This window comes from Microcebus murinus, chromosome 6, assembly GCF_040939455.1.
Source record: "Microcebus murinus isolate Inina chromosome 6, M.murinus_Inina_mat1.0, whole genome shotgun sequence".
Classification (NCBI taxonomy): Eukaryota; Metazoa; Chordata; class Mammalia; order Primates; family Cheirogaleidae; genus Microcebus; species Microcebus murinus.
This window is the reverse complement of record NC_134109.1, coordinates 420,587-433,841: the sequence shown is the minus strand read 5'-3', so window position 1 is coordinate 433,841 and position 13,255 is coordinate 420,587. Positions and strand designations below refer to the sequence as shown.

General features: G+C 43.3%; 1 protein-coding gene across 1 annotated transcript; it reads right to left on the bottom strand.

Annotated features, from left to right (window-relative positions):
• Nucleotides 1-3,930: 3,930 nt before the first annotated feature.
• Nucleotides 3,931-10,102, bottom strand: LOC109730521 (uncharacterized). Its single transcript, XM_076003643.1, has 5 exons — nucleotides 10,062-10,102; nucleotides 9,834-10,014; nucleotides 9,726-9,746; nucleotides 4,427-4,547; nucleotides 3,931-4,325 (listed from the first exon to the last, which is right to left on the bottom strand). The coding sequence occupies exons 1-5, from the start codon at nucleotides 10,100-10,102 to the stop codon at nucleotides 3,931-3,933; spliced, it is 759 nt and encodes a 252-aa protein (XP_075859758.1).
• Between the last annotated feature and the right edge of the window lie 3,153 nt (nucleotides 10,103-13,255).

Below are 13,255 nucleotides of genomic sequence, written 5' to 3'. Positions count from 1 at the left end.
CTTGCCATGCCTTTGGTGGTTTCACAGCCCCTTTCCTCGAGTGGGAACACTTGTGATCCTGCTACATTCTAGTGTTTATCTAAATATATTGAGAGGTCCTGGGTTCCCCAACATGCAGGCTGAAGACAGATGTGATTTCCAAAGTCTCTACTGTTGAATGTGTCATTATCTGTCTTGTCTTCATGCTTTCCCTGCAAAATCATCCATTTGTTTACTTGCATTAACTTTAATTAGATACAAACGACATACGCTAACCCACATATTTAAAGTTCACACTTGATAAATGTTGACATAGTCATCACTATGTGCCAGACAGTGAACAATTCAATTCTTGTCAATATTTGCTCTTACGCTTTTTCTGAAATTTCTCCTTCTTGTTCCCTTCTCTTCTCCTGCCTTTCACAGAGGAAATTACTGATCTATTTTATGTCACTTTATATTAGTTTTCATTTTCTGGAATTTATAAAAGTAGAATCATGTAATTTGGTTTCTCTTATTAAACATAAATTACTGTGAATGCAACAATGTTGTAGTTTTTACCAAGCACAGCATGTCCAGTTATTAATAATGAGTGACATTCCAATGAATACATTTACCAAAGCTTGCATGTTTAATAAGATACTGACTGGTATTTGAGTTTTTTCTAATACCTTGGTCATATAGATAAAGCCACTACTCTACTGGAATAAGTAGGCAGCAGAGAACACAGATCTTCTTCTACAGCAGGAAGACCAAAAACATCATCACTGCAATCATCATATTCATCCACACCAACAGCTCTGGACATGCTGCAGATTAGCACTTTTTGTTCAATACTTCAGATACAGAAGTTCTATGACAAATAAAACAGTTGAAATCTGTACAGAGACAAGTTCTTACTGGGAGATATGAGACCAGAATATTAGTTAATCTTAAAAAGAGGCCACCAGAGGGATGACATATAGAACAGGACTAGACTGAGTTAGAAATATGCACTTGATCGCTTGAACTAGATTATAGTAAATGTTTTATGGTCTGAGCCTTCTAGTGGTACCTAGTTGGGGTATTGCTATTTTATTTCCTTCAAAGTCTTTTTATGTAGCACTGGGGACACATCACAATATGCCCTCCCCCCGTCCCCCGCCCCCGGATGACTGGGTGTGGGAGAGAGGAAGAATGTAATTCTGAAATGCCTCCAGACCGACCTCACAAATACGGAACTAAAGTATAAATCTTCAGGGAGGAAACCACCTAAACCTGTATCCTGGGGACAGTGGAGGAACACTTAAGAACTGGGAGGGGACAGACGTCCCCACTAATGTTCTTTTCAAAACCACACTTCCTCTCCATCATATGGATTAGAAGCCTTAATCTGTGAGAAGTGCAGCATATTTGGAAGCTAAGAAGATTGACTGATCTTCCTGAGCTGCACTAGAGAAGACTTAGGGAGAAGCAAGAAGACACTCTACCCTAGAGGGAGGGAATTCACAGAACAATGTCACATCTGGAGGAGGAACAGGGATGTCTGGAATAGGTCACTGTGTCAAGGGGCATTACATTCGCTGAGGAATTTGACTCAGTGAGAAAGTCAAGGTATGCCATGTCAATCAACCCTTTACACCGTGTTGACAACTGTCCGGTAAATTTAAAACTAGAACGCACCTTGGGAAGATGAAACAGTTGTTTCAAGGAAAACAAAAGGTCAGAACACAGAGCCAAATAGGAAACAAAAGCAGGATATCTCTGGAGGGTACCCTACATCCTTTGTGGTCAGAGCAGAGAACACCTTTAACACAAGGAGCCATGGCATCAATAAACTTCAAATGCAGACCTGAGTAGATTCACAAGACTTCCATAGTATATGCCTAGGAAATACAGGTGTGGTCCTATACAGGAAGAAATGAAAATAAAATAATAAGCCAAAAACAACCATGAAATCCAACATGTCTACCTTATAGAAAAAAAATTATAGGGTATGGCAATAGAATTTAATAAATCATAATGATAAATTTTCTAAATGAGGTTCATACATAATGCAGACAGAAGAACTGTATGATTTAAAAGGAATGTGAAAATAACTGTAATCAATATCTTAAGATGTGTAAAGGTGAGTATAGCCATGCTACAAAACCAGGCAGCTGACTTGAGCAGAGAGATGGGTATTAACAGAGTCGGATGAAAATGCACAGAGCACTTTGCAGTGAGAAGTAAACAAGCATCTCTCAGGCACATCAGCAGAGTGGCCTCACCTTTCAAAGACACCATGACCTTGGAAATAGGCCCAATCAGTTACACAGCATAACATGCAAAGGGAGAAACAGAGAAGTAAAAGAACATCGATATCAAAAAGCATAATATAGACATAACTGGAATCTCAAAAGTCAAAGTAATAGAGGAGAAAAATACATATTGAAGAGGTGCTGGTCACTAATGTTCCAGACCTAATGGCAGACACGTGAATCACAGATACAAGAACCTCAGAGCACCTCTTGTCGGATGAACTTGTACACACACACACACACAACACACACACATAGCCCCAATGCATACATATGCATGTGAAAAAACTAACATAAATTTCCCATTCAAAACACACTTTTCTCTGTATTTTCATTAATTAATTAGTTCATTTACTGAATTATATTTCAGAATATTACAGGGTTACATTGAGGTTACATGAATGGCTTTTGTGCAGTGAGTCAAAGTTATAATTTGCCCATCAGCCAGACAGTGTGCACTGTATCCAGTAGGTGTGAATTCAGGCATCTCCTCCTGCACCCCCACTTGCTTGATTTTGAAGAGAGTCCCTGTGTTATTTTTTTGTTGTTGTTAATTTAACTACAATTTTACCTGTAGTATGAGTTTGTGGTTGAAAATCATATTCTTCTATGTGTAAGTCTGTCTATTCCAATCTCAACATTTGTATATATTAAAATACATATTCTGGTACAAGTAAAGGTTAATGCCGTCACTGGCAAATGTAGGATTGGCAAGTACAATGACATTGAGTTGTAAGCTCTGAGTTGGTTTATTTCCTATCTATGAGAATAGCGTCCTTTCTGAAAACCAGGGTTTACCAATAGTTCTCACAGCCCAGGCTGCAGAAGGCTCTCAGGCTGGGCCCATGGTCCACCACCACAGGACCCCTGCACCTGGCTGACAGAATGATCCTGAGTCTAAGTCCAGGGGGCAGGTGCACAGAGACAAGGCCCCTCCTGACCAGACCCTGCCATGCACCCCCAGGGAGAGCAGACGGTGCTCACTCTGCCACACCAGTAGAGGCAGGTGTGCAAGGCGGGTGTTATTCCTCCACTCCTGAGACAAGAACCAGGGTGGGGTGCTGCCACCCAGACCAGGGTGTTGCAGGGAGCATGGTCAATGGCAGGAACACGTCTGGCTTCAGTGAGAATGAGGAGAAGGAGCTGATTCAGCAGGCATGAGAGAGGGACAAAGGGACCTGCTGCCCCATTGTGTGGATGTCCAGGCAGACCAGGAGCTTTGACAGAACAATGAGGGGAAGGACCCATCTCAGGATGGATAACCAGTAGCCAGGAAGAGGGGAGGACACACTGAAATGATGGTACTTCCCCACAAAAGGCAGGGGATAAACAAACCCCCAGCACATACAGAGCCATGTCTCCAGAGAACTGTTTGCTCCTCAATGTCCAACACAGCATATAGCAAACACAAACCCCTTCATGACTCTAGAGAGGATTGTGGATGTTTCCTTACTGTAAGGATACTACTGAAAATTTATCAACAGCATATAACTGAAAGAAAATAAGGCTTAAGTTTGTATTAAAATCAGGTCAGAAGCCATCCAATTGTAGATGAAAGAACCCAGGACATTGCAGGAAAAAAAACCACCATGAGTCCTGAGGAAGACTAACAGGCAGAGAGACAGGAAACAGCAAGGTCTGGAAGGAAACCTCAACTTCCCTCAGCACCTGCTCAGGCACTAGGGATCAACCCCCTGGTGGCCTTGCATGTCCCCACAGGAGGTTTGTGTCTGGGCTCACACTGATGTCCTGTCACTGTGTCTCTCGCACAGTAGTACACAGCCGTGTCCTCAGCTTTCAGACTGTTCATCTGAAGATACAGCGTGTTTTTGCCGTTGTCTCTGGAGATGGTGAATCGGCCCTTCACGGCATCTGCGTAGTATGTGCTACCACCATTACCACTAATGGCTGAGACCCACTCCAGCCCCTTCCCTGGAGCCTGGCGGACCCAGTCCATCCAGTAGCTGCTGAAGGTGAATCCAGAGGCTGCACAGGAGAGTCTCAGGGAACCCCCAGGCTGGACCAAGCCTCCCCCAGACTCCACCAGCTGCACATCACATTGGACACCTGCAAAACAGACACATTCTGGTTAGACTGCCACACACACCCCTGTTACTCTCACTCGCATCCACTCACACAACAAATATCTCTAGTTCTCCATGAATTACCTTGTAACAGAGCAACAAGGAAAACCCAGCTCAGCCCAGACTCCATGGTGTCTCTGTGTTCAGTCCTGATCACCAAACAGGGACACCTGGGAATGCCGGGGCTGGGGCTCCTCTCCCAGAGCTGCAGGGTGAGGGCTGGGCTGGTTTTCATCAGCAGAGGGAGGGCCCTATTTGCATGACCCCTGCTATATAGCAACCTCTGTGTGGGACACTTGAGAACAGAGCTGGCCCAGGTCACAAGTGAGTGTCTGATGGCAGGTGTATGACAAGGTTAACATTTGATACAATATAAATTCTTCTGATGAGACTGCAATGTGATCAATACTTAGCAACTGTCATCATATTTCCTATTGATACATGGACATGGATCATGTTTTGTGACCGTCCATGTTTTTTCCATGTTACAAATGTGAGGGCCACCCCAGCGCATGGAGAGCCTGTGTAATGGGTCAGGAGCTCGTGTCTGTTAAAAGTGAGTTCTGGTATCTGAGCCTGTGCTGCTCAGCAATGGACACACCTGACCCATGAACCAGCTGCCACACAGAGCTGAACATGCCTAGTGAGGATTCACGAACTCTGTAATGAGAACATGTGTGATTTTCCACACCTAGACTTTACTCCAACATATGCAGAGGCCTAGGCTTGATGCTGTAGAGTTTTTAGGGTGCTTAGACATGTAACATATTATGTTTGTACGATTTCTTACCAATTATATTTTATTGTTTATCTGAAATAAGTTTGATGAGGTATAATTGACATGGGGAAAACTTCATATATTTAAAGTGTGCAATTTACAAATATTGACACATCCACAATCATTATGAAGACAGTGACAAAATCAGTTCTTGGTAATGTTTCCATCTCTTCTGTCTTCCCTTCTTTCCACTAACTTTCTTCTATGACTACCTGAGGCATATGTTGATCTTGTTTAAACTACTTTACTTTTTAAGCTCTAGAATACATAAAAATGGTATAATGTAGTGTGAACTCTTAATAACTCAGCATAAAGACCAGCAAACATAGTCATGCTGTGGTGTGTATCAAATGTTCATAGATGTTAACAAGGCATATTATTCCAATGAACACATTTGCAGTGTCTTTTTCTGATAAGATATTGATCGACATATAATACTTAAATTTTATGGGTCTTACAAATAAATCTGTTACTCAGCTTGAAGCTGTACATGGTGAGAAACATTTTTTTTTATTATTTCATTCTTAGAACAACTTTGAAAACAACAAACTGAAGTAGTTGCAATTTTGCAGACATTATTTAATACTTCAGATAGTTGATGCTATAACACTAAAATCTAACCTGAGATGGGGCAGTGATGAGTTTTGCAGGAAGTGACAGAGCCAGGGAACAAGCTGCTCTGGGGCAGAGGCTGCCATATACAATGCAGGCTGTGGCAAGATGCAGCTACCAGTGTGCACTGGGCTGCTGGAAGCTGAGGATGGTACAGGCACATCAGCACAGCAATTTGGTTCATAGATAACAGAATAGGGACAGGGGTAGCTATTGGGCATTCAGAAATAAATAACCAGAATTCCAGTTTCAGCTTAAGCTGATGTAAAGTGCATCATCGTTCACCACTTTAAATAAATGATGGACCAATCACAGAGCTGAGTTCTCAAGGCAAGGCACCAGACTGAATAGGGAAGAGGTGGGTGCATCCAGACAGAGCTCAGACCTCCTTACCTCCTGAATAGGCTACAGGAACCACAAACTAGTTACCACAAATCTTCATTACAACTTTGTTGAATTGCTGGAGGCAGATTGCAGCACAGCAAGAGGCTGGGACCACCCACCTCTCCCACAGCCACTAGTTCCTCTACTCTGGGACCCACAGAGACACCATGCAGGTCTGGGAGGCAGGGCAATCAGAAACTTGCGGAAGGACACCCAGAGCTTCTCCACACCAAAGCCTACTCTCAGGGACCATCTTCCCCACAGACTTACTGTGACTCCAGGAAGAGGTCCTTCCCCTCTTCATGACCAGACTCAGGTATTACACATAGTCTGAAGTTGTCACACAGCAAATGTAAAATAATTGTTTATGTGGAAACAGCCCAAGTGCCCATCAATTCAAGAATGGATTAATAAAATGTGGTATATGTATACCATGGAGTACTATTCAGCTCTAAGAAACAATGGTGATATAGCATATCTTATATTTTCCTGGTTAGAACTGGAACCCATATTACTAAGTGACATATCCCAAGAATGGAAAAACAAGCACCAGATATATTCTCCAGCAAACTGGTATTAACTGAGTATCACCTAAGTGGACACATAGTTACTACAGTAATAGGGTATTGGGGAGGGGGCGGGGGGGGCGGGTATATACATACATAGCGAGTGATATGCGCACCATCTGAGGAATGGTCATGCTGGAGACTCAAACTTGTGGGGGGAGGGGGAGAAGGGCATTTATTGAAACCTTAAAATCTGTACCCCCATAATATGCTGAAATAAAAGAAAAAAAAAGAAAAAGAGAGAAAAAAAATAACAGTTTAATATGTGAAGTCAATCAATTACAGCGAAGTCTGCTGCAACCGATTTGATGAAATGATGAGAATTCTTGTGATGAAGCACCTGAGACTGGTCAACAGAGACAGGCCAGTCCTCTTGCAAGACAACATTTGAGTACATGCCGCACAAACGACACTGCTCAAACTACACCAGCTGGACTTGGACACTCTGTGAGCCACAATATGTACCAGACCTTGCACCAACTGACTAGCACTTGTTTTTGGATTTGGACCCCATCTTGAAAGAAAAAATATTCAATTCTCAACAAGCTGTGGAAAGTGAGTTTTGTGATTTCATCGCCACTTGCTCTCCAGGCTTCCTTGCAGGTGGCATAAACAAGCTACCTGTAAGACTACAAAACTCTGTTCATAGTTTAGGAAGATACTTTGGTTAGTTGTACTGCTTATTATTTGAAATATAATAAACTATAATTTTATTTGAAATTCAACATTTCATATTTAATAACCTCAAAATATCTATAATGACTTATTTTTTCTACTAGGCCTCCCCCAAGCATTATAACATGATCCAGTGTCCAGCCTCAGTTGCATTAATAATATCTACGAATGTCACAAGATCTGCTTTTTCTTTACAGTAGATATAGTTATCTATTCCCTGGAGATGAACACACACTGGCAAGCTATCCACACAAAGGGACATATGCACAATTTCCTTCTCTGTGAGCAGTAACTTATAACATTGTCACTCCAAGTTCACAATACACACCCCCTGCTTAAGGAAGGACAGACCTTTCTCATATGTTCAAATCATGGACTTAGTGACCACCAGGTAAGTGTCTCGTTGGGCGCCACTTGTCCCGGCCCGCGGGACTTTTAGTTACTCGCGGGGGCGAGGGGGACCATGCCTGAAAGAGATGAGCGAGAGAAAGAAACAAGACCAAGCGAATGATTGTCAAGGTCTACTTTACTTAGATTCTTAGTAGGTTTTATAAGCATACAAAAACAAGGAAGTAGGAGCAAAAAAAATAGAGTGTTGACGATGAGGCTTGGGTCTGGGTTAATTAGCCTCAATCAGCGTCTTATCGGTATCCTGTTTTTGACTGGTTACTCATCTCTAACCTGGCAGGTGGTCGGGAACAATTGCAGTCAGCATACCCTAGAGCATCCCGTGGTCAGCACGTCATGGACTGCATTCTTTTCGGAGCTATAGCTGGAATTTTCCAGGGCGAAGTCCGTGTGTAGGACCAGTCATAAGAGAGTTGAGAGTCTTTGAGGGTCCTTGCCTCTAACAGGTAAGCAACGTATCACCTTGATCTAAATGCTGGGTCTGTCTCTCCCCTCCTATAGCACCTTGGCCCAGATCTTCAGCTGTAACACAGGAGCCCAGATTTGTGCTAGTATTTTGGCTCCCATAACTTCTGGGCGATTGTCCCTTCACTTACATTCAGGGTGGTAGATTTTTCTTTATTTATAATAATTCCTTTTACTAATATGTTTGAATATCCAGGTGGAAGTAGGGGGTGATCAATGCTCTGCTCATGAAATGATATGGAGGAAAGGGCCTTTCAGAGACAACAGGGGCTGACTCAGTCAGTGTGTGTGAGGACCCTGTGCTGAGGGTGCAGGACCTGCCCCTGCCTCACAGGTGTGACATGTCAGGGCTCGGCCAGAGCAGGGGTTCCCTGGGCCATCAGAGGTGAGGCTCACACAGGTCCTTTGTGGATCCTAGGAAAAGAAATGACACTACTAGAGGGGATGAGAATATCTAACAACACTGACATCATTTTAAATAGCATACATGTTAAATTATCACTTTTATCCCCAATCTATATCTTTCAGTGTGAGGTTCATGGGTGTGAGGCCACATCCTCAGGGTCACACAGCTACTCAGAAGGGAGCTGTGCTCTGCACCAGGACTAACTCATAAGATCACAGCCACACGCCAGGACTCACTGACATGTGGACTCTGACTGCTGCTTTCAGGAGGTTGGTCAGAGGGAACGTGCTTCCTGCAGCAGAGAGTTCTCCTCTAACAATGATAACCACATCTCTTCTGCAAACCGTTAGCAATACAGTTCTATTGTAAAAAGCCTTGAAGTTTTTCTACCAGAAATTGGGGGGAAACTTGTTCACTGAATAAAAATCATTATAATTGGCAATGAGAAGGCATGAACAGTGTAGCATATGCAGGTTTGTTCATGAAGACCAGGTTGCAGGGCAGCATACCAGTAGCTGAGCAGCTTCCCCAGCTGTGTCTGTAGCACTGAGAGTATTTGTGTTCATCAAAGTCTTCTCTCAAGGAGAGAGTCCTGAGGTCCAGGCTGTTTTTCCAGACACTCTGCTGTGTCCAAGGAAGAGGCATGAAAGAGGCTTCTGTATTTCAACAACCTAAGCAGAAACATCTACATCACCCCAACACAAACTGTAAGATTGACTGGCATGAATTAGCCCAACTCCATAGCAACCCCTGAATATATTTGGAATTGAAGCTGTTTCAACTAAGGAGACCCTTACCCAAGTTAGCTGCTCCAGTGAAGCTCCTCTGAAAAACAACAAACTTTGGACTGTACCCAGCTTTGTCTTCATTCATAGTGACTATTCTATTTATACACCGCTCCCTTTCAAACAAATGTCCAAGATTTAAACAGAGTGATGGGGGGGGTAATAAAGAGCACCCGGTAGCTGCAGTTTAGAGGTCTGTGTGCGCACAGAGAGTGCCTGGGGAGGTATCTATGCAGGTGTGAGAGCTCCCAGGGCCCCTCCTCCCAAAGCTGGTCCTGACCTTGGACCTTATTGGCTCCTGTACCAGTTCATGCCAAGTGCCCGGCTGCAGGGAGGGAGAAGAGTCAGAGTTAAGCAGGTGCATCCCCGCCCCTGCCCAGGCAGAGACAGGCTGCAATCCCCCATCCCTCACACTGAGGTCGCTCCCCCTGGGACTCCTGCAGGAGTGGGAGTCACCGCCATGCCCGCTGAGGAACCGGCAGTTGCCCCTCCATGGAGACAAGCGTCCAGGAGTTCCGGCCTTGTGGGACAGACTGCGGGAGTCCTGGGGCTCCGTGTCTGGGCTGCGGTTCCCACTCCAGGTGCTCCGGGACCTGCCTCAGAGCTGGGGCCATGTGGACACCAAGAGTCTGGGTCCTACCAGTCCTTGGCAGTCTGCTCCAGGCTGTGTCGTGTGTCCATCGCGATCTTCCGGCTGCCTGGGCAGTGCCCCTGCACGTGCGTGGGCTACAGAGCTCCAATGCTCAGCCACCTCTGGCATAGGGGTCCGGCTGCTTCTACCCGGGAGCTGAGACTCTGGGCTGGGGTTCGCTGCATGTGCTCCGGTTTGCGCATGTGCACACGTGGTGGCTGCGCACGTGACAGCGCGCACACAGCTTTCCCAGTATGACCTGGAGCAAGGTCACCGCACCCGGAAACGCTCTGCCCAGGGTAACTTCTGGTCTGGGAGCCTCCCTCACCCCAGGAAGCTGTGAATCCGCATCCTCTTCTTGTTTATTGTTGTTGTGAATCCACACGTTGTCCTGTGTGTGGTTCTGGGCGCACAGTGAGGCTGTGACTGCTGAATGGAGGTGGAATCACCAGATCGTCTAGTCAACACGTCCACGACCTAATGAACCTATTTCTTGTGTTCAGAACAGTTTGCATTACTGTCTTAATGATTATAGGGATGTAAAATAAATTATTTTAGCTATATTCACAGTTCGGTGCAATAGACCTCAAAAACCTATTCCACTTGAGGCTTTGTGATATTTGCCCATCATCCCACTATGCCTTTCACCCCTGGCATCTGGTAACCGCCATTCTACTCCTTGCTTTACTGTCTTGTACTGTTTGAAATTCCACATATATAAAATATATTTGAATCATGCAGCCTTTATCTTTCTGGTTCTGGCTGTCGTGGCCCGATTACAGAATGGGGGATGACATACAAGGAACATACACATAAGACACAGACAGAATTGGTGCAGTCCTGGAAGAAGAAAGGACACAGAGACAAGAGACAGTTTCCGACTGCAGCACTGGAAAAGTGCTCATCAATTTCTTATATATAGTTTAATTGGGCAAGCGTCCCATATCTATTTTCTCATGCCAGCTACTTTCCCAGCTGCTTTTTGGTGCGTGACTTCCCACTGCCGACAACACCTGCTTTTCCAGTCAAAGAGAAAAGCATGGCCTTCTATAAGAGATCTCTTCGAAGCTTTGTACCACTTTCGGATAACAATCTTGGCTCAAGTGGGAGTCCTTGAATCCCAGACCCTTTTGCTAGTGCCTAGCACCGTGTGCTGGTTACCAGGCAACCTTGGCTTGCACGCAAAGCCATAGGTTCTTGGTGGTTTGCCTGGAGAAACAGTTTCTTCAGCCAGTCAACAAGCCATGTCCTGCTAATTGTGGGAACAAGCAATGGGCTCCCGTTCTGCTGAGTTGGGGTCTCAGCCACTCTGCCCCTGGGATGGCTCGCTTCAGCTTCCTTCACTGGCTGATTTAATTTTGCACAGTGTTTTTCAGTTCCTCCCATGTTGTCATAATATGACAACATTTCTTTCACTTCTTTCTTCCTTTTTTTCCCACTGACTAGTATTTCATTGTTTATATAGACTTTTCTTTATCCATTCATCTGTTGGAGGAAAACACTCTTTTTATCCCTTCAGATTTTAGCAAAATTGCTTTTTTATATTTCAGTGCCCTGATGATTGGGGGTATTTATTTACAAAAGTGTTATCCTTCTTATGAATTTACAACTTATAATTATGCAAGGTTCTTCTTTTTCTCTAATTACCACTTTTGAGTTGAAATCTACTGTGTTTCATGTACGTGTAACTACCCTTGTTCTGTTTCGGTTTCCATTTTCAAGAAATTTATTTTTCTATAGCTTCAATTTTTGTCTGTGTGTGTTCTTAAAAGTTAGGTGTGTCTCTTGTACCAGAGAAATAGTTGGATATTTTATTCATTTATTTGTTTAACTTTTCAGTCACTCTTTTCATTAGATAATTTAATCCTTTTATCTTCCTAGTAATTTCAATATGTAGTGACTATTCTGATGTTTTGTTTGTTGGTCATATTATAGATGTATCGTTGGCTTCTAGTTTTCTTGCTGAGTTCTTTGTGGTTTGATGTTATTCTGTAGTGGTATGCTTTGAGTACTTTCTATTTTTTTTCATGTCTAGTATAGATTTTATGTTTGTTGTTACCATGATGCTTACATAAAACACCTTACACTTAAAAGTGTCTTTTCAGTAGATAACAACTGAATTGTCATTGCATACCACAAATTTTACACTTTTACACACAGCCATTATATTTTAGGTTTCTGATGTCAGAATTCATATAATTTTATAAGATAGTTGTTATTAATAATTTTGTATTTTAGCCTTTATATGATAAATAAAATTGCTTTACACACCAATATTATAATTATAGAGTAGTTTTCATATGTCTCTATGTTAATTATACCATTATGTTTTGTGCTTTCATAAGTTTTATGTTATTAATCAGTGGTGTTTTTCAGCTAAAAACCCACCTTTTGCACTATAAGGCAGGCTTAATGGTAATGAACTCCATTATCTTTTGTTTGTCTCAGATTTAAAAAAAAAATCTTCCTTGTTATTGAAGGAAAAAATATGTGGAAAGATACTCTTTGTTTTCAGTTTTTCAAACATTTCCCTCATCACTTTGACTATATAATCTTCTGTTCAGTGATTCTGATGAAAAATGTTTTTCTACTTCTATTGAGAATGATATCTATGTGTTGTGTCTCTTGCACCTTTCAAGACCACACAGAGGACCTCCTAGGCAAATTTACATACTACTCACTCTGCTCCCAATTCTCTCAACATCAAGACCTTTCATCAGATGCCCTTTATCTGGGACAAAGCCTGGTGCAGCTGCCCAGGCCCTTGCAGACCCAGCCAACAGAGTCACCAAGTCCTGGTCTCCCCAGAAGGACACCTGCCTTCTTTGACCTATCATCCTGTCCCTCACCTGCATGCTGAGGAAACACTTTCCCCTGTCTACGAGCAAGGCACACACAACTTCCTGTAGCATGGTATACACTCAACAGCACCTGAGCAGGGAAACTCTCCTGGGCTTTACATAAATAAAGCATGTTTTTATTCCCTAGGAAATTTGAAGACAAAAATATTGTAAACAAACAAACACTCCAAAGGACAGCACTCCCCACTGCCCTGTGCCTTCCTCCACACTCCATGATACACACTGTCATGTTATCACCCTCAACCATCTTATTCCAAAGCCATCTCACAGGCAGGGCCCATAGAATACCAGGAAGCATCTCCTGCATTTAATTTCTTCCCTCGTTGCAATGAGGACTCATCT